Source organism: Ranitomeya variabilis, chromosome 2 (genome assembly GCF_051348905.1).
Source record: "Ranitomeya variabilis isolate aRanVar5 chromosome 2, aRanVar5.hap1, whole genome shotgun sequence".
Lineage (NCBI taxonomy): Eukaryota > Metazoa > Chordata > Amphibia > Anura > Dendrobatidae > Ranitomeya > Ranitomeya variabilis.
Genome location: NC_135233.1, coordinates 451,379,642 through 451,399,949, shown reverse-complemented (window position 1 = coordinate 451,399,949; position 20,308 = coordinate 451,379,642). Strand labels below are relative to the sequence as shown.

Below are 20,308 nucleotides of genomic sequence, written 5' to 3'. Positions count from 1 at the left end.
AGGCCTCCACGTGCCTGTATGACCTCCCTACAATATGCGGGCATGCTCCTGATGAGGCGGCGGATGGTCTCCTGAGGGATCTCCTCCCAGACCTGGACTAAAGCATCCGCCAACTCCTGGACAGTCTGTGGTGCAACGTGACGCTGGTGGATGGAGCGAGACATGATGTCCCAGATGTGTTCAATCGGATTCAGGTCTGGGGAACGGGTGATTTAGTCCATAGCTTCAATGCCTGCATCTTGCAGGAACTGTGGGCAAACACTCCAGCCACATGAGGTCTGGCATTGTCCTGCATTAGGAGGAACCCAGGGCCAACCGCACCAGCATATGGTCTCACAAGGGGTCTGATGATCTCATCTCGGTACCTAATGGCAGTCAGGCTACCTCTGGCGAGCACATTGAGGGCAGTGCGGCCCTCCAAAGAAATGCCACCCCACACCATTACTGATCCACTGCCAAACCGGTCATGCTGAAGGATGTTGCAGGCAGCAGCTCGCTCTCCACAGTGTCTCCAGACTCTGTCACGTCTGTCACATGTGCTCAGTGTGAACCGGCTTTCATCTGTGAAGAGCACAGGGCGCCAGTGGTGAATTTGCCATTCCTGGTGTCCTGTGGCAAATGCCAAGTGTCCTGCACGGTGTTGGGCTGTGAGCACAACCCAAATCTGTGGATGTCGGGCACTCAGACCATCCTCATGGAGTCGGTTTCTAACCGTTTGTGCAGACACATGCACATTTGTGGCCTGCTGGAGGTCATTTTGCAGGGCTCTGGCGGTGATCCTCCTGTACCTTCTTGCACAAAGGCTGAGGTAGCGGTCCTGCTGCAGGTTCGATGCCCTCCTACGGTGCCCCCTCCACGTCTCCTGGTGTACTGGCCTGTCTCCTGGTAGCGCCTCCAGCCTCTGGACACTATGCTGACAGACACAGCAAACCTTCTTGCCACAGCTCGCATTGATGTGCCATCCTGGATGAGCTGCACTACCTGAGCCCCTTGTGAGGGTTGTAGAGTCCGTCTCATGCTACCACGAGTGTGAAAGCACAACCAACATTCAAAATTGACCAAAACATCAGCCAGAAAGTATTGGTAGTGAGATGTGGTCCCCACCTGCAGAACCACTCCTTTATATGGGGTGTCTTGATAATTGCCAATAATTTCCATCTGTTGTCTATTCTATTTGCACAACACCATGTGAAATTGATTGTCAAACAGTGTTGCTTCCTAAGTGGACAGTTTGATTTCACAGAAGTTTGATTTACTTGGAGTTATATTCTGTTTAAAGTGTTCCCTTTATTTTTTTGAGCAGTGTATATTACCCATCCTGCGTTACACCAGCAGAATAGTGAGTGCAGCTCTGAAGAATAATACAGGATGTAACTCAGGATCAGTACAGGATCAGTAATGTAATGTATGTACACAGTGACACCAGCAGAATAGTGAGTGCAGCTCTGGAGTAAAATACAGGATGTTACTCAGGATCAGTACAGGATCAGTAATGTAATGTATGTACACAGTGACTGCACCAGCAGAATAGTGAGTGCAGCTCTGGAGTATAATACAAGATGTAACTCAGGATCAGTACAGGATCAGTAATGTAATTTATGTACACAGTGACTGCACCAGCAGAATAGTGAGTGCAGCTCTGGAGTATAATACAAGATGTAACTCAGGATCAGTACAGGATCAGTAATGTAATTTATGTACACAGTGACTCCAGCTCTGGGGTATAATACAGGATGTAACTCCAGATCAGTAATATACGTATACAATGTCTGTACCAATATTGGATAATCATTCTATATGGAAGGTGTAGATGTTGATCAGAGGGTGATAAACGGTGTTTTATAGCCTTACAATCATACACTGGCGTCTTTCAAGCATATAAAAGAATGTTAAACACATAATGAGCATATAGTCCATGTAATTAGAAGACGGTATCATGGGGCTGCCCAACCTCATCAGCCAGATTTAATATGTAACTTGCAACATCCTCCTCCGTGGGGGCATCTGAGACCACCCATGAGTCATTCACTCCCGACACCTGTAAGCGGCAGATGGGACAATTGCGGTTCCGGTCGCTCCTGGAAGTAGAAAAAGTTAAAAGGTTTTAGTTAGAACAAGTTGATTTCCAATGTAGTTTCCCTACAAGGCTAGGGGCTTAGTTTATACTGTCAGTCTGGACACAAAATCCCTTTAAAGAGAAAATCTAGTTATGAACAGTGTCATAATTAGCTCCAAATCCCCTATAGGTCCATAGTGTTATAAGATGAAATGCTGTCCGGCAGCAGCCACCACTAGGGGGAGCTCACCACAGACAGACTTACAGTATAAAAGAGTCTGCCTTCTAGTGGTGGCTGCAGGGAAGGTTCACTGCATGGGACACGACAAAACCGATACTCATCTCTATCAGCTCCTTTACAAATAAATGTGGGCGAAGCAGTAAGAAAAGCAGCTGCCATAAATATCTGACACCGCTTTATCCCCTGATCCTTGATCTGGAAACAGACACATGGATTGCCTCAAACAGCGTGCAATTACCATCCACTCTCCAACAGAGAGCTGCACATGAAGCCAGAAGTATTCAGACTGCAGCTCGGAGTGCGACTAAAGCAAGATGTAACTCACAATAAGCAGAAGATAACAAATGGCAACTCATCACATGTGACGAGTCTAAATATATATATATAAGTCAATATGGACTAAGCAATCAGCCCTGTGTTCCCAGCACACGCAGAGATAATGACGACACCAGTGGGACGGTCGCTGCCTCCTACCATTTGTCAATGCACTTCTGGCAGAAGTTGTGAGTGCAGGGCAGGATCAGATCAGCTCGCTCATCCATACAGATACAACACTCCTCCTCATCTGTCACCTGCTTCACCCTGGAAAACGGTGAAAAAAAGTGTCAGCAGAGAAGGGAAAACCGGTTCCAAGGACTCATGAAAAAAACATAAATCACAGTTTATTCTCTACACCTTGTCCTTAAGCCATACAGTTGTGTTTTATTCTGATTGTAATAATGAATGAAAGTCTGCCCCCTATGCACAAGAATATAACTACTATAATACTGCCTCCTATGTACAAGAATATAACTACTATAATACTGCTCCTATGTACAGGAATATAACTACTATAATACTGCCTCCTATGTACAAGAATATAACTGCTATAATATTGCCCCCATGTACAAGAATATAACTACTATAATACTGCCTCCTATGTACAAGAATATAACTACTATAATACTGCCCCTATGTACAAGAATATAACTACTATAATACTGCCTCCTATGTACAAGAATATAACTACAATACTGCTCCCTATATACAAGAATATAACTACTATAATACTGCCCCCTATGTACAAGAATATAACTACTATAATACTGCTCCTATGTACAAGAATATAACTACTATAATACTGCTCCTATGTACAAGAATATAACTACTATAATACTGCTCCATGTACAAGAATATAACTACTATAATACTGCCCTCATGTACAAGAATATAACTACTATAATACTGCTCCTATGTTCAAGAATATAACTACTATAATACTGCCCCCTATGTACAAGAATATAACTACTATAATACTGTCCCTATGTACAAGAATATAACTACTATAATCCTGCCCCTATGTACAAGAATATAACTACTATAATACTGCCCCTATGTACAAGAATATAACTACTATAATACTGTTCCTATATGCAAGAATATATCCACTATAATACTGTTCCTATATACAAGAATATAACTACTATAATACTGCCCCTATGTACAAAAATATAACTGCTATAATACTGCCTCCTATGTACAAGAATATAACTGCTATAATATTGCCCCAATGTACAAGAATATAACTACTATAATACTGCTCCAATGTACAAGAATATAACTACTATAATACTGCCCCTATGTACAACAATGTAACTACTATAATACTGCACACTATATAGATGAATATGCGGATGGATTTGTGCATATTACTTGCTTTGTTCTTTACATCGTTTGTTTTTAGGGGAGGACTTTGTATATTATTGTTATATATTCTACACAGTAAAGTATCCGCCACCACAGTTTCCCTTCCCCCGCTATCTCGGGGATGTGAAGGATTAGGTGTTGGTGTCGCTTCCTCGGCAGATTCCTCCTTTCTGCCAACCTTGTCCAGGACTGATCCAACATAATCATGTAAGCGGAGGTGCAGCAGACTTTAGTGCAGCTAGCCAACAACCAGCAGACAGGAAAGGTTCAGTGTACACAGGCGATGCTGACGTGTGCAGCGGAGGCGGTGCAGATGGAGGAGTGGGCAGATCACTTACCTCCCCATTAAGATGCTGGCCTGGCAGTCTGAGAGCGATGCCAGGCTCTGGGCATTGTCCTCGGAGGCCTCGCTGCTCTGGGTGAACACGCCGGTGGCATGGCTGGTGATGTCCTTGTAGAGCTGGATGAACTGGTAGAGGTTCATGATCCTCGATATCTCCACGATGCCGCTTGTCTTATTAATCTGGAGCAGAAAAAAAAAATGTGACTAGACACAAAAGATTGCAGAAAGACAAAACAAGGTGAAAAGTCTGCATCAGTGGTTGTGGGACTACAAGTCTCAGCATACCACGGCTGACACTATAGGTCCATAATAGCTGGAGGTAACGATCCAGTCTGATATAAAACCACAGGAGACACACAACATGCAAAGCTACAGGTGGGCACCCACCTTGGTACACAAAACACGGACGACAACCTTCCACAGGGCGGACGAGTCCGAGCCCGGCTGCACTTCAAAGAGGAGATGCTTGTCCTGCCCTGCGGCCAGCCTCGCTGTGCTGCGGGAGGGAGGGAGACGTCAGCAACACAGACCACGAGTCCCCTACACCGCCGACACAACTACCAGCACATAAAGGGACCATTTATTCTACATTATGGAGAAGTCTACTGCACGGCCACTTGGTGGCGCCCTCTCCTGTCAGAACCTTACATCCCAGTATGGATTCTCCACCGTCAGTGCGGCGACACTGCGGATTCTCTACCGTCAGTGCGGCGACACTGCGGATTCTCTACCGTCAGTGCGGCGACACTGCGGATTCTCTACCGTCAGTGCGGCGACACTGCGGATTCTCTACCGTCAGTGCGGCGACACTGCGGATTCTCTACCGTCAGTGCGGCGACACTGCGGATTCTCTACCGTCAGTGCGGCGACACTGCGGATTCTCTACCGTCAGTGCGGCGACACTGCGGATTCTCTACCGTCAGTGCGGCGACACTGCGGATTCTCTACCGTCAGTGCGGCGACACTGCGGATTCTCTACCGTCAGTGCGGCGACACTGCGGATTCTCTACCGTCAGTGCGGCGACACTGCGGATTCTCTACCGTCAGTGCGGCGACACTGCGGATTCTCTACCGTCAGTGCGGCGACACTGCGGATTCTCTACCGTCAGTGCGGCGACACTGCGGATTCTCTACCGTCAGTGCGGCGACACTGCGGATTCTCTACCGTCAGTGCGGCGACACTGCGGATTCTCTACCGTCAGTGCGGCGACACTGCGGATTCTCTACCGTCAGTGCGGCGACACTGCGGATTCTCTACCGTCAGTGCGGCGACACTGCGGATTCTCTACCGTCAGTGCGGCGACACTGCGGATTCTCTACCGTCAGTGCGGCGACACTGCGGATTCTCTACTGTCAGTGCGGCGACACTGTGGATTCTCTACCGTCAGTGCGGCGACACTGCGGATTCTCTACCGTCAGTGCGGCGACACTGCGGATTCTCTACCGTCAGAGTGACAATATTGCACTCGCTACTTGGGGTCGGGGTAATACTCGTCACTACCAGGCAGGGTTTTAGTAGTCGTGTGCACAGTAAGTGGCGATTGATGTACATCCTTCTCTTACACATCATTGAGCTCGGCGACGCGGCCCAGGAACTCCTCGTACGTCAGGAAGCCGCTCTCACGCACCAGGGCTGCGTGTTTGACGACTTTCTCAGGAAGTTTGTTCATCACGGCCTGGCTGGTCAGCTGCTGTCCCATGGCTGAGGGGTACCGAATCCGTTCCAGAGGAGAATCTAGGTCTCGTCCCGAAGTCCTGCAAAGGTGACATAGAAATGAACATCGCCCCCAATATTAGGACAATTCTCTCCGTAAGGGCCATTGTCACCCCCTCCAGCCGTTATAAACTAAAAAGAGCCACCTTATGCAGCAGTGATGCTGCTTTCTAACAAGGTGACATTACTACACAGCACAGGCGCCGGATTTCATGCGAAAACAGAGCGGAGGGGGCGGTGCCCGGCGCCCCTGAACATTTGAGTGACGGCAGTTTGGCGTTTCAAGCAGGGGGTGAGGACCTGCCTCCCTGGCCAAAGAAAGGTATTTTGGAGAACTTATAAAATGCTTTATTTTGGGAATACATGTACAAAAAACTAATAGAGCCACCTTGTTAGAAAGCAGCATTACTGCTGCACAAGGTGGCTCTTTTAGTTTATAACGGCTGGAGGGGGGGGGGGGGGGTGACAGTGGCCCTTTAAAGGTAATCTGTCACCTCAAAATTTGCCTATAAGCTAAGGCCACCGTCATCAGGGGCTTATCTACAGCATTCTGTAATGCTGTAGATAAGTCCTCAATGTCACGTGCAAGATAAGAAAAACAGGTTATATTATACTCGCCCAGGGACGGTCCCGGTGCGGTCCAGTCCGGTGGGGGTAGCGGTTCGGGTCCAGCGCCTCCCATCTTCTTACGATGACGTCCTATTCTTTGCTTCCTGCCGCGGCTCCAGCGCAGCCGTACTGATTTGCCCTGTTGAGGGCAGAGCAAAGTACAGCAGTGCGCAGGGCAAATCAGTATGGCTGCACAGGAGCCGCGGCAGGAAGCAAAGAAGAGGACGTCATCGTAAGATGGGAGGCGCTGGACCCGGACCGTGACGCCCATTGGACCGGACAGCACCGGGACCGCCCCTGGGCGAGTATAATATAACCTGTTTTTCTTATCTTGCAGGTTACATTGGGGGGCTTATCTACAGCATTCCAGAATGCTGTAGATAAGCCCCTGAAGCCGGTGGCCTTAGCTTATAGGCCAATTTTGGGGTGACAGATTCCCTTTAAATACAATGTGCTGCTGGAAACCTGGAAACCCTGCTCCTTCCAACATGTATGTCAGGCAATGAGCCACAGACGAGCCCGCACCTTGGTTCTAATCAATATGCTCCTGTGAAGGAACTGTCTCCTGCAGCACAGAGTATTTAATCCATTCTATTACTTTCAGTCTCAAACTTTTCATAGGATCAACATCAACACAACCTTCTCCTGAAACAGCTGACAACACTAGAAGAGCCTGAGTGTCCCGTCACTGGTTACAGCTCCACCATAAACAGGAGAGCACAAAGTCCGGAGGGTGACGTGTGGGTGCTGTACACACTGCTCCACAGTGTCAGTGTTGTGTAGACAGTGTGGCTGCAGCAGCTGATATCACAATGAAGATCCCGGGCGCAGGGTGTCAGACATCCATGTACGGGCACACACCTGTATATATAGATATGTATACCGTATGTACGAGCACACACGTGTGTGTGTGTGTGTGTGTGTGTGTGTGTGTGTGTGTGTGTGTGTGTGTGTGTGTGATATGTTATGTGGGTATCATTTTGTGTATATTTATACTTTATTGATTTTCATAGTGTTCTCTTGTTGCCCTGTATCATTACGTGTATTCCCCATATTGTCTAGAGTCTCAATTACCTTCCAAAAGGCTGATAATTGGATTAGCTCACTTACTATCTGCAGGCTGACTGTATCTATGCCTCTTGATGAACCCCCTGTAGTGCCTTAATCCCTGAGGCACCTTTGTCAGGTCTGGGATGCCTGAAAACCGCCCCAACCTATCTGACTACCCCTGGACATAAGGATGGGGCTGAGGAAGACAGAAGCTGGAAGTCAGTTCCTGTGTGGTGAGGATGGTGTGAACACGGCACGTCAGAGAGAAAGGGAAGCATATGGACCATTTTTATCCTCTGTCTGCTGGATTATTGGACTCTCATCTCCTTGGACATTTTACCCTGTTACTGAACTGCATTCATGTTCTGGACTATTGTATCCTCTGTGTGGTGGATTGTTTATGGACCTTTTAGTTTTGCCGATAATAAAGGTCTTGGGATTGTTCACACTTCCCTCGCTCTGTTGATTGTGTGGTATCGGAGAAGGACCCCGTGACAACTGGTGGCAACGGTGGGATCAACAGAGTGTAACCCAATGGAGAACCACCCACAGAGTGAGTACAGAAATTGGACTGCATCCACTTTACAGGAGAGAGCCAGAGACCTGGGCCTGAAGTACCAGGGACTGGTATTGATCTACTGGTGGGTGCTAGCCCGGTCACCTCCTCCCAGATGTCTGAAGGACAGGCACTGGAGACATGGACCCCCACCCCAAAAAGTCAGTGGTTGGTGTGGTACAAAGAGCAGAGATGCGAACTCGGCTTCAGGAAAATGGCCACCACGATCTCCATCTGCGCACGCGCGGCATCCCGCGGCCATTTTCCTGAAGCCCCGGGCAGCAGAGCACTCCATCTGCGCACGCGCGACCTCAGAAAGATGGCCGCCGCCACAGAAAAGCCAGTGAATAGCGCAGATCGTGCTCTTTGTCTGCCGCTGCGCAGTGCATTCGGCAGTTGCGCGTGCGCAGAACCCTACGCCAACGCCGGGAAGATAAGCAAGAGGTGGGGGAGAAAGCCATTTTATCACGCCCTTTTGACCAGACCAGGGTGATTGACAGGCGAAAAGGCAACTTTGGTAAGGTATTCCGGCAGCATAAGTGGGGAATCAGGGGACAAAAAATATACTATTGTAAAGCACAGCTCAGGCCCTATTTAACGGTATTTTTATCTGATACTGAAAAAACGGGGTGACAGGTTCCCTTTATTGGCTAACAAAAATAAAATAAATGATGTTACAAAGCAAGCTTTCAGGACTTCTTAGGGCTTTTCCTCAGGCATGGAACAACAAAGTTTCTGAAGAAACACAAATATATGCACAAACAAACAGCAAAAAGAAAAAAAAAAAAAAAAAAAAAGAAGGGCATGGTATAATAAATGAACCTTTGAATAAACAAACAAATGGAGCTCAGAGACTGAATCCTTAATTGGATTAGATTAGTGGTGTGAAAGTTTTATAGTTCCAATATCCAAGCAAGATCAGAGGCCTGGTGCCCTCACTGTCTCTGGATCAGATTCTGTATTGAATGTACCATGTATGTGGGCACATACCAATGTATATATACACAGGTATGTGCAAACATATTCATATACACGCATGTGCCTATATAATAAAAAAATAAATAAATATATATATCTACTATATAATTGTCTACGGGTCACTTCCGTCTTTCTGTCTGTCCTTCTGTCTGTCATGGATATTCATTGGTCGCGGCCTCTGTCTGTCATGGAATCCAAGTCGCTGATTGGTCGTGGCAATGGTCGTGGGCGTTTTGCCACGACCAATCAGCGACGCGCACAGTCCAGAAGAAAATGGCAGCTCCTTACTCCCCGCACTCACTGCCCGGCGCCCGCATACACCCCTCCGGTCACGGCTCACACAGGGTTAATGCCGGCGGTAACGGACCACGTTATGCCGCAGGTAACGCACTCCGTTACCGCTGCTATTAACCCTGTGTGACCAAGTTTTTTACTATTGACGCAGCCTATGCAGCGTCAATAGTAAAAACATCTAATGTTAAAAAAAATAAAAAATGATTATATACTCACCTACGCCGCCTTTCCCGCTCCTCGCGATGCAAGCGGCACGTTCCGGTGGCAAGGATGGTCTGGCAGAAGGACCTGCCATGACGTCACGGTCATGTGACCGCGACGTCATCACAAGTCCTGCGCGCCTGCGCGGAAAGGACCTGCCGTGACGTCACGGTCATGTGACCGCTACACAGTCATGTGACCGCGACGTCATCACAGTTCCTGAGCGACAAGGACCTGCCGTGACGTAACGGTCATGTGACCCTCGACACGGTCACGTGACCGCGACGTCATCACACCCTGGGACCGGAAGCTGCCGCCTGCACCCCACACAGGTGACAGAGCTACAATGCGCCTGCGGAAGGTGAGTATATGTTTATTTTTTATTTTTTTAACCTGTGTCATACATGGCTGGGCAATATACTACATAGCTGGGCAATATACTACATGCGCTGTGCAATATACTACGTGGCTCTGTGCTGTATACTATGTCACTGGGCAATATACTATGTGGCTCTCTGCTGTATACTACGTCACTGAGCAATATACTACGTGGCTGGGCAATATACTACGTGGACATACATAATCTAGAATACCCGATGCGTTAGAATCGGGCCACCATCTAAAATATATATATATATATATATATATATATATATATATATATATATATATATATATATATATATATATATATATATATATATATATACACACACACACTAGCTGAAGAGCTCGGCGTTGCCTGGGCATAGTAAATATCTGTGGATAGTTATAGCACCTCACTTCTCTTATTTTCCCATCACGCCTCTCATTTTCCCCCTCACATCTCTCATTTTCATTTCCCCCTCACATCTCTCATTTCCCCAACACTTGTCATTTTGCACTCACACCTCTCATTTTGCACTCACACCTCTCATTTTCCCCTCAGTATATACATGTTTGTCATCTCCCTTATATATAGTATATACTTGCTGTATATCATCTCCTCCTGTATATAGTATATACCTGTATGTCATCTCCTCCTGTATATAGTATATACCTGTATGTCACCTCCTCCTGTATATAGTATATACCTGTATGTCATCTACTCCTGTATATAGTATATACCTGTATGTCACCTCCTCCTGTATATAGTATATACCTGTATGTCACCTCCTCCTGTATATAGTATATACCTGTATGTCACCTCCTCCTGTATATCGTATACACCTGTATGTCATCTCCTCTGTATATAGTATACACCTGTATGTCATCTCATCCTGTATATAGTATACACCTGTATGTCATCTCCTCCTGTATATAGTATATACCTGTATGTCATCTCCTCCTGTATATAGTATATACCTGTGTGTCATCTCCTCCTGTATATAGTATATACCTGTGTGTCATCTCCTCCTGTATATAGTATATACCTGTGTGTCATCTCCTCCTGTATATAGTATACACCTGTGTGTCATCTCCCCTGTATATAGTATATACCTGTGTGTCATCTCCCCTGTATATAGTATATACCTGTATGTCATCTCCTCCTATATATAGTATATACCTGTATGTCATCTCCTCCTATATATAGTATATACCTGTATGTCATCTCCTCCTATATATAGTATATACCTGTATGTCATCTCCTCCTATATATAGTATATACCTGTAGGTCATCTCCTCCTATATATAGTACATACCTGTATGTCATCTCCTCCTATATATAGTATATACTTGTATGTCATCTCCTCCTATATATAGTATATACCTGTATGTCATCTCCTCCTATATATAGTATATACCTGTATGTCATCTCCTCCTATATACAGGTCCTTCTCAAAAAATTAGCATATAGTGTTAAATTTCATTATTTACCATAATGTAATGATTACAATTAAACTTTCATATATTATAGATTCATTATCCACCAACTGAAATTTGTCAGGTCTTTTATTGTTTTAATCCTGATGATTTTGGCATACAACTCCTGATAACCCAAAAAACCTGTCTCAATAAATTAGCATATCAAGAAAAGGTTCTCTAAACGACCTATTACCCTAATCTTCTGAATCAACTAATTAACTCTAAACACATGCAAAATATACCTGAGGCTTTTAAAAACTCCCTGCCTGGTTCATTACTCAAAACCCCCATCATGGGTAAGACTAGCGACCTGACAGATGTCAAGAAGGCCATCATTGACACCCTCAAGCAAGAGGGTAAGACCCAGAGAGAAATTCATCAGGACCTGTATAGTATATACCTGTATGTCATCTCCTCCTATATATAGTATATACCTGTATGTCATCTCCTCCTATATATAGTATATACCTGTATGTTATCCCCTCCTGTATATACGTGTGTCATCTCCTCCTGTAAATCATCTCCTCCTATATATAGTATATACCTGTGTGTCATCTCCTCCTATATACAGTATATACCTGTATGTCATCTCCTCCTGTATATAGTATATACCTGTGTGTCATCTCTCCTGTATATAGTATGTACCTGTATGTCATCTCCTGTATTAGACCTCGTTCACACATTATTTGGTCAGTATTTGTAAGCTAAATTGGCAGCGACCAATCAGCGAAGCGTGGTTTAAATCCAGTGTCAATTCGCGGCTGGACTGCATCTGTCACTGATTGGTCGCAGGATGTCGGGGTTCGGGGCGCAGGATGTCGGGGGTTCGGGGTGCAGGATATAGTACAGCCACGTAGTATGTAGTACATAGCACAGCCACATAGTACATAGCACAGCCACATAGTACATAGCACAGCCACATAGTACATAGCACAGCCACATAGTACATACAGTTATATGAAAAACTTTGGGCACCCCTATTAATCTTAAGCTTAATGTTTTCTAAAAATTATTTTTTTTGCAAGTTATTTCAGTTTCATATATCTAATAACTGTTGGACACAATAATGTTTCTGCCTTGAAATGAGGTTTATTGTACTAACAGAAAATGTGCAATCTGCATTCAAACTAAATTTGACAGGTGCATAAGTATAGGCACCATTATTTTCTTGTTTTAAATACTCCTACCTACTTTTTACTGACTTACTAAAGCACTTTTTTTGTTTTGTAAACTCATTGAGCTTTGAACTTCATAGCCAGGTGTATGCAATCATGAGAAAAGCTACTTAAAGTGGCCACTTGCAAGTTGTTCTCCTGTTTGAATCTCCTCTGAAGAGTGGCATCATGGGCTCCTCAAAACAACTGTCAAATGATCTGAAAACAAAGATTATTCAACATAGTTGTTCAGGGGAAGGATACAAAAAGCTGTCTAAGAGATTTAACCTGTCAATTTCCACTGTGAGGAACATAGTAAGGAAATGGAAGAACACAGGTACAGGTCTTGTTAAGGCCAGAAGTGGCAGGCCAAGAAAAACATCAGAAAGGCAGAGAAGAAGAATGGTGAGATCAGTCAAGGACAATCCTCAGACCACCTCCAGAGAGCTGCAGCATCAACTTGCTGCAGATGGTGTCACTGTGCATCGGTCAACTATACAACGCACTTTGCACAAGGAGAAGCTGTATGGGAGAGTGATGCGAAAGAAGCCGTTTCTGCAAGCACGCCACAAAAAGAGTCGGCTGAGGTATGCAAAAGCACATTTGGAGAAGCCAATTTCTTTTTGGAAGAAGGTCCTGTGGACTGATGAAACCAAGATTGAGTTGTTTGGTCATACAAAAAGGAGTTATGCATGGCGGCAAAAAAACACAGCAATCCAAGAAAAACACTTGCTACCCACAGTAAAATTTGGTGGAGGTTCCATCATGCTTTGGGGCTGTGTGGCCAATGCCGGCACCGGGAATCTTGTTAAAGTTGAGGGACGCATGGATTCCTCTCAGTATCAGCAGATTCTTGACAATAATGTTCATGACCACAGCCCACGCAGTAAATAACACTGCCCACGTAGTATACAGCAGTGTGGGCACCATACCTCTGTTAAAAAAAGAATTAAAATAAAAAATAGTTATATACTCACCCTCTGGTGTCCACCGAAGTTGTCCCAATGCGTGCGAGGCTGCCGCCAGCTTCCGTTCCCAGTGATGCATTGCGAAATTACCCAGATGACTTAGCAGTCCCGCTCAATCATCTGGGTAATTTCGCAATGCATCACTGGGAACGGAAGCTGGCGGCAGCCTCGCCACTCGCACGCATCGGTGGACGGCGGAAGGTGAGAATAGCACCATTTTTTATTATTTTTAACATTGTATCTTTTTACTATTGATGCTGCATAGGCAGCATCAATAGTAAAGTTTGTCACACAGTGTTAATTGCAGCGTTAAACTGCGTTATGCCGCGGTGTAACGCAGTCGGTTTAACGTACAGCTAAAACGCTATGTGGGTGGCGGGCGCTGACTGGGAGGGGGGGGGTTGAGTATGGAGGGGGCACTGACTGCAGGGGAGTAGGGAGCGGCCATTTCGCGTCCGGACTGTGCTCGACCAATCAGCGACCTGGGATTTCCGTGACATATATATATATATATATATATATATATATATATATATATATATATATATATATATATATATATATATATATATATATATATATCGAGAGAGATAGATAGATCTATATATATATATATATAAATATATCTATATATCTATCTATATATCTATATATATCTATCTATATCTATATATATCTATATATATCTATATATATCTATATATATCTATATATCTATATATATCTATATGTCACGGAAATCCCGCGTCGCTGATTGGTCTCGCCAGCTGCCTGTCATGGCTGCCGCAACCAATCAGCGACGGGCACAGTCCGATTAGTCCCTCCCTACTCCCCTGTAGTCAGTGCCCGGTGCCCGCATGCTCCCCTCCAGTCACCGCAGTCAGTGCCCGGCGCCTGCATGCTCCCCTCCAGTCACTCCAGTCAGTGCCCAGCACCCGCATGCTCCCCTCCAGTCACTGCAGTCAGTGCCCGGCGCCCGCATGCTCCCCTCCAGTCACCGCAGTCAGTGCCCGGCGCCCACATGCTCCCCATCCTGTCACCGCTTAAAAATAATAATAATAAAAAAAAACCTGCTATACTCACACTCCGTAGTCCGCCGAGCCGCGGGCGGCCTCCGCCATCTTCCGCTCCCAGAGATGCATTACGAAATTACCCAGAAGACTTAGCGGTCTCGCGAGACCGCTAAGTCATCTGGGTAATTTCGCAATGCATCCTGGGAACGGAAGATGGCGGCAGCCACGCACTCATCGCCTGCGCCACAGCTTCGCTGGATTGGATCCCGGCAGGTGAGTATAGAACTATTTTTTAATTATTTTTTTTAACAGGAATATGGTGCCCACACTGCTATATACTACGTGGGCTGTGTAATATACCGCGTGGCTGCTATATACTACCTGGCCAGTGTTAGATGCTATGTGGGCTGTGTTATGTACTGCGTGGGCTGTGCTATATATTATGTGGCCAGTGTTATATACTGCATGGGCTGTGTAATATACCACGTGGCTGCTATATACTACCTGGCCAGTGTTATATACTGCATGAGCTGTGTTATATACTACCTGGCCAGTGTTATATACTGCGTGGGCTGTGTAATATACCGCGTGTCTGCTATATACTACCTGGCCAGTGTTATATACTGCGTGGGCTGTGTACTATACCGCGTGTCTGCTATATACTACCTGGCCAGTGTTATATACTGCGTGGGCTGTGTAATATACCGCGTGTCTGCTATATACTACCTGGCCAGTGTTATATACTGCGTGGGCTGTGTTATATACTACCTGGCCAGTGTTATATACTGCGTGGGCTGTGTTATATACTACCTGGCCAGTGTTATATACTGCGTGTTCTGTGCTATATATTACGTGGCCAGTGTTATATATACTGCGTGGCCTGTGTTATATACTACGTCACTTGTGTTATATACTGCGTGGCTGCTATATACTGCGTGGGCTGTGTTGTGTAGTACGTGGGCTGTGTTATATACTGTTTGGGCTGAGTTATATATTGCGTGGCCTGTATTAACGCATCGGGTATTCTACAATATGTATGTATATAGCAGCCACATAGTATATAGCACAGGCCACATCGTATTTTTTGTCTGCTATATACTACGTGGTGCTATATAATACCTGTGCTATATACTATGAGGCTGCTATATACATACATACATATTCTAGAATACCCGATGCGTTAGAATCGGGCCACCATCTAGTGTGTGAGCATGTATATGTATGTATATATATATATATATTTTACAGACACACACACATATGCATATACACACTGCTCAAAAAAATAAAGGTAACACTTAAACAACAGAATATAACTCCAAGTAAATCAAACTTCCGTGAAATCAAACTGTCCACTTAGGAAGCAACACTGATTGACAATCAATTTCACTTGCCGTTGGGCAAATGGAAGAGACAACAGATGGATTATTGGCAATTATCAAGACACCATCAATAAAGGAGTGGTTCTGCAGGTGGGGACCACAGACCACATCTCAGTACCAATGCTTTCTGGCTGATGTTTTGGTCACTTTTGAATGTTGGTTGTGCTTTCACACTCGTGGTAGCATGAGACGGACTCTACAACCCACACAAGGGGCTCAGGTAGTGCAGCTCATCCAGGATGGCACATCAATGCGAGCAAGAAGGTTTGATGTGTCTGTCAGTGCAGTGACCAGAGGCTGGAGGCGCTACCAGGAGACAGGCCAGTACACCAGGAGACGTGGAGGGGGCTGTAGGAGGGCAGAAACCCAGCAGCAGGACCGCTACCTCAGCTTTTATGCAAGGAGGAACAAGAGGAGCACTGCTAGAGCCCTGCAAAATGACCTCCAGCAGGCCACAAATGTGCATGTGTCCGCACAAACGGTTAGAAACCGACTCCATGAGGATGGTCTGAGTGCTCAACGTCCACAGATGGGGACTGTGCTCACAGCCCAACACTGTGCAGGACGCTTGGCATTTGCCACAGAACACCAGGATTCGCAAATTCGCCACTGGCGCCCTGTGCTCTTCACAGATTCACACTGAGCACATGTGACAGACGTGACAGAGTCTGGAGATGCCGTGGCGAGCGATCTGCTGCCTGCAACATCCTTCAGCATGACCGGTTTAGCAGTGGGTCAGTAATGGTGTGGGGTGGCATTTCTTTGGAGGGCCGCCAGAGGTAGCCTGATTGCCATTAGGTACTGAGATGAGATCCTCAGATCCCTTGTGAGACCATATGCTGGTGCGGTTGGCCCTGGGTTCCTCCTAATTTAGGACAATGCCAGACCTCATGTGGCTGGAGTGTGTCCGCAGTTCCTGCAAGATGAAGGCATTGAAGCTATATCCTGCCCGTTCCCCAGACTTGAATCCGATTGAACACATCTGGGACATCATGTCTTGCACCATTCACCAACATGAGGTTGCACCACAAACTGTCCAGGAGTTGGTGGATGACCATCCGCCGCCTCATCAGGAGCATGCTCAGGCGTTGTAGGGAGGTCAGACAGGCAAGTGGAGGCCACACAGGCAAGTGGAGGCCACACACACACACACACACAACAGAACATCATTTCCTTGTTTTGAGGTATTTCCACTGAAATTGGATAAGCCTGTAATTTATTTTCCACTTTGACTTTGAGTATCGTTCCAAATCCAGGCCTCCATTGGTTAATAAATTTGATTTCCATTGATGAGTTTTGTGTGATGATGTTGTCAGCACATTCAACTTTGTACAGAACAAAGTATTCAATGAGAATATTTCATTCATTCAAATCTAGTATGTGTTATTTGAGTGTTACCCTTTATTTTTTTGAGCAGTGTATATATATATATATATAAATGGTCCAAGACGTCAGCAATAAAATATAAAGAGGCTCCCAGCAGACCCAAAATACAGGAGATGTTTCACCACTTCCACAACGAGTACAAGCCTAACCCAGAAGGAGTGAACCAAGCTGCAAAAGACCTCAATGATATATTCTACACCTTGGCCGAATTGTCCGACCTTAAAAAAGTCAACTATAAAAGGCCAAAAGAAAAACAGACCAACGGTTGGTTTAACATAGAATGTAAAGCCATACGGAAAACCCTGAGAACAGCCTCAAACAAGAAACACAGAGACCCCAACCACCCGGGTCTGAGGGATGCCTACGACACCATACAAAGGCAATACAAAACCATACTCAAGAGGAAGAAACAGAGTTACATCTCCACCAAACTTAACCAACTTCAAGACGCCCTACAGGACAAATCCTTCTGGGAACTATGGAACCACATGGGCACAAAAAGTAAGAAAAACATCATCCATATCCAACATGGCAATATCTGGCTTCAGTACTTCAGAGACCTCTATAAAGACATCCCGATGGAAGAACTAAACCAAGAACAGAAAAACATAACGGAAAAACTAAAAGCTATGGAAGAAAAAGTCAAACATTTCCAAAACCCACTGGATACACCAATCACACTACAGGAAGTTACAGAGAGAATCTCTTCCATAAGATGTAGAAAAGCCAGTGGCCCGAATGGAATCACTCCAGAAATGGTAAAATACAGCCCACCAGAAATACAGGCAGCAATGGTTAAACTGTTCAATATTGCGCTGAGTGCTGGCTACGTCCCTCGTACCTGGAACCAAGGCCTCATCTCACCCATTCACAAGAGTGGAGACAGGTAGGACCCTGCCAACTACAGAGGCATATGTGTCAGCAGCAACCTGGGGAAACTATATATATGTGGGAACACACCTGTATGTCTATACATATGCGGGCACACACCTGTCTGTGTGTTCTTTGGTATTCCCCCTACCCCGCGTTGTTGTATATTCCCAATAAATATTTTCATTTAGTGAATTGTTGGACTTGCGTTCGGTTTCTTTTCGGCCTTTTTTCCTGTAATTACCGAGTAGTCCGGTTGATAGTCCATTTCGTATACATTGTGGCGATAGTGCTATTACTTTGTTCTAATTTTGTTTAATTTATTTTTTGGGGATTAATTTATATGTATACCCTGCCTTGAGATTTGTATATTTAACATACATGTGTGTGTATATATACACACGTGGGCACATACCTGTGTGTGTGTGTGTGTGTGTGTGTGTGTGTGTGTGTGTGTGTGTGTGTGTGTGTGTGTGTGTGTATAATATATATATATATAGGCACATGCCTGTGTGTGTGTGTATATATGTATATATATATATATATATATATATATATATATATATATATATATATATATATATACGCATACCTGCTGTGTATATACATATATGTGGGACCCGTGTCTCTCTCTCTATATATATATATATATACACACACATACGCGGGCACATACCTGTATCCCATAGAATGTAAGTCCGCAAGATCAGGGTTCTCTCCCCTTTGTACCAGTCTGTCACTGTAAACCTGTTTACTGTAAATGATATCTGTAACTCTGTATGTAACCCCTTTCTCATGTACAGCACCATGGAATTAATGGCGTTATATGAATAAATAATAATATGTGGGCACTTAAGTGTGTGTGTGTGTGTGTGTGTGTGTGTGTGTGTGTGTGTGTGTGTGTGTATACATATGTGATTGTGGGCACATACCTGTGTGCATATATATGTGGGCACTTAAGTGTGTGTGTGTGTGTGTGTGTGTGTGTGTGTGTGTGTGTGTGTGTGTGTGTGTGTATATACATATGTGATTGTGGGCACATACCTGTGTGCATATATATGTGGGCACATACCCGTGTGTGTGTGTGTACATATGTAATTGTGGGCACATACCTGTGTGTGTGTGTGTGTGTGTATATATATGTGTGGTTGTGGGCACATACCTGTGTGCATATATATGTGGGCACATACCCGTGTGTGTGTGTGTGTGTACATATGTAATTGTGGGCACTTAAGTGTGTGTGTGTATATACATATGTGATTGTGGGCACATACCTGTGTGTGTGTGTATATATATATGTGGGCCGGGCACGTACCTGTGTGCATATATATGTGTGCACATACCCGTGTGTATGGGTACTTATGTAATTGTGGGCACATACCTGTGTGTATATGTATATATATACGCGGGCACATATACCTGTGTGTATATATATTAGATATATGTGGTTGTGGGCACATACCTGTGTGTGTAGCTGGAGCGGGGGCCATGTGTGGACAGAGGCGCCAGGAGGCGGCGGACACCGGGAGCAGCGCCTGCACTATCCGGTTCACAGATTGGATTCACCCATCCGATGCTCCGTACACAGCTGACACACGCCCCGCCCCCCCCCGGTGGTGTTGTTTTCCTGACGTCATTACGTTGCGCTCTCAGGCTGCTCGTTCACGGTCTCTGACCTCTTGTCTCCATGGAGACGGGCTAATCAGCCATCAGTCATGTGACAAGGCCTCTCTGTGTACAGCGCTGTGCCCTCAGGTCTGGCTGTAGCTACAGAGGTCTCTGGTTGGAGGGGACCCCTGTGAGCCTGACCCTGTGGAGCACTATGGGCTGTGACTTATTGGTGGACAGCCCCTTTTAGGGCTCAGCAAACGTAATGAAAATTCAGTTTTCACATTCATGTAAATACAAATCCATGGAATTATTGGCACATGGAGAAAAGCGTCATCATGTTGGCACCGCACA

The 20,308-nt window shown here is 45.3% G+C and overlaps 1 protein-coding gene across 1 annotated transcript; it reads right to left on the bottom strand.

Moving 5' to 3' along the window:
- Positions 1 to 1,297: 1,297 nt before the first annotated feature.
- Positions 1,298 to 19,976, bottom strand: LOC143806575 (RING finger protein 141-like). Its single transcript, XM_077287265.1, has 6 exons — positions 19,809 to 19,976; positions 5,890 to 6,081; positions 4,714 to 4,822; positions 4,322 to 4,506; positions 2,772 to 2,879; positions 1,298 to 2,078 (listed from the first exon to the last, which is right to left on the bottom strand). The coding sequence occupies exons 2-6, from the start codon at positions 6,024 to 6,026 to the stop codon at positions 1,922 to 1,924; spliced, it is 696 nt and encodes a 231-aa protein (XP_077143380.1). The 5' UTR covers positions 6,027 to 6,081; positions 19,809 to 19,976; the 3' UTR covers positions 1,298 to 1,921.
- Positions 19,977 to 20,308: the final 332 nt, after the last annotated feature.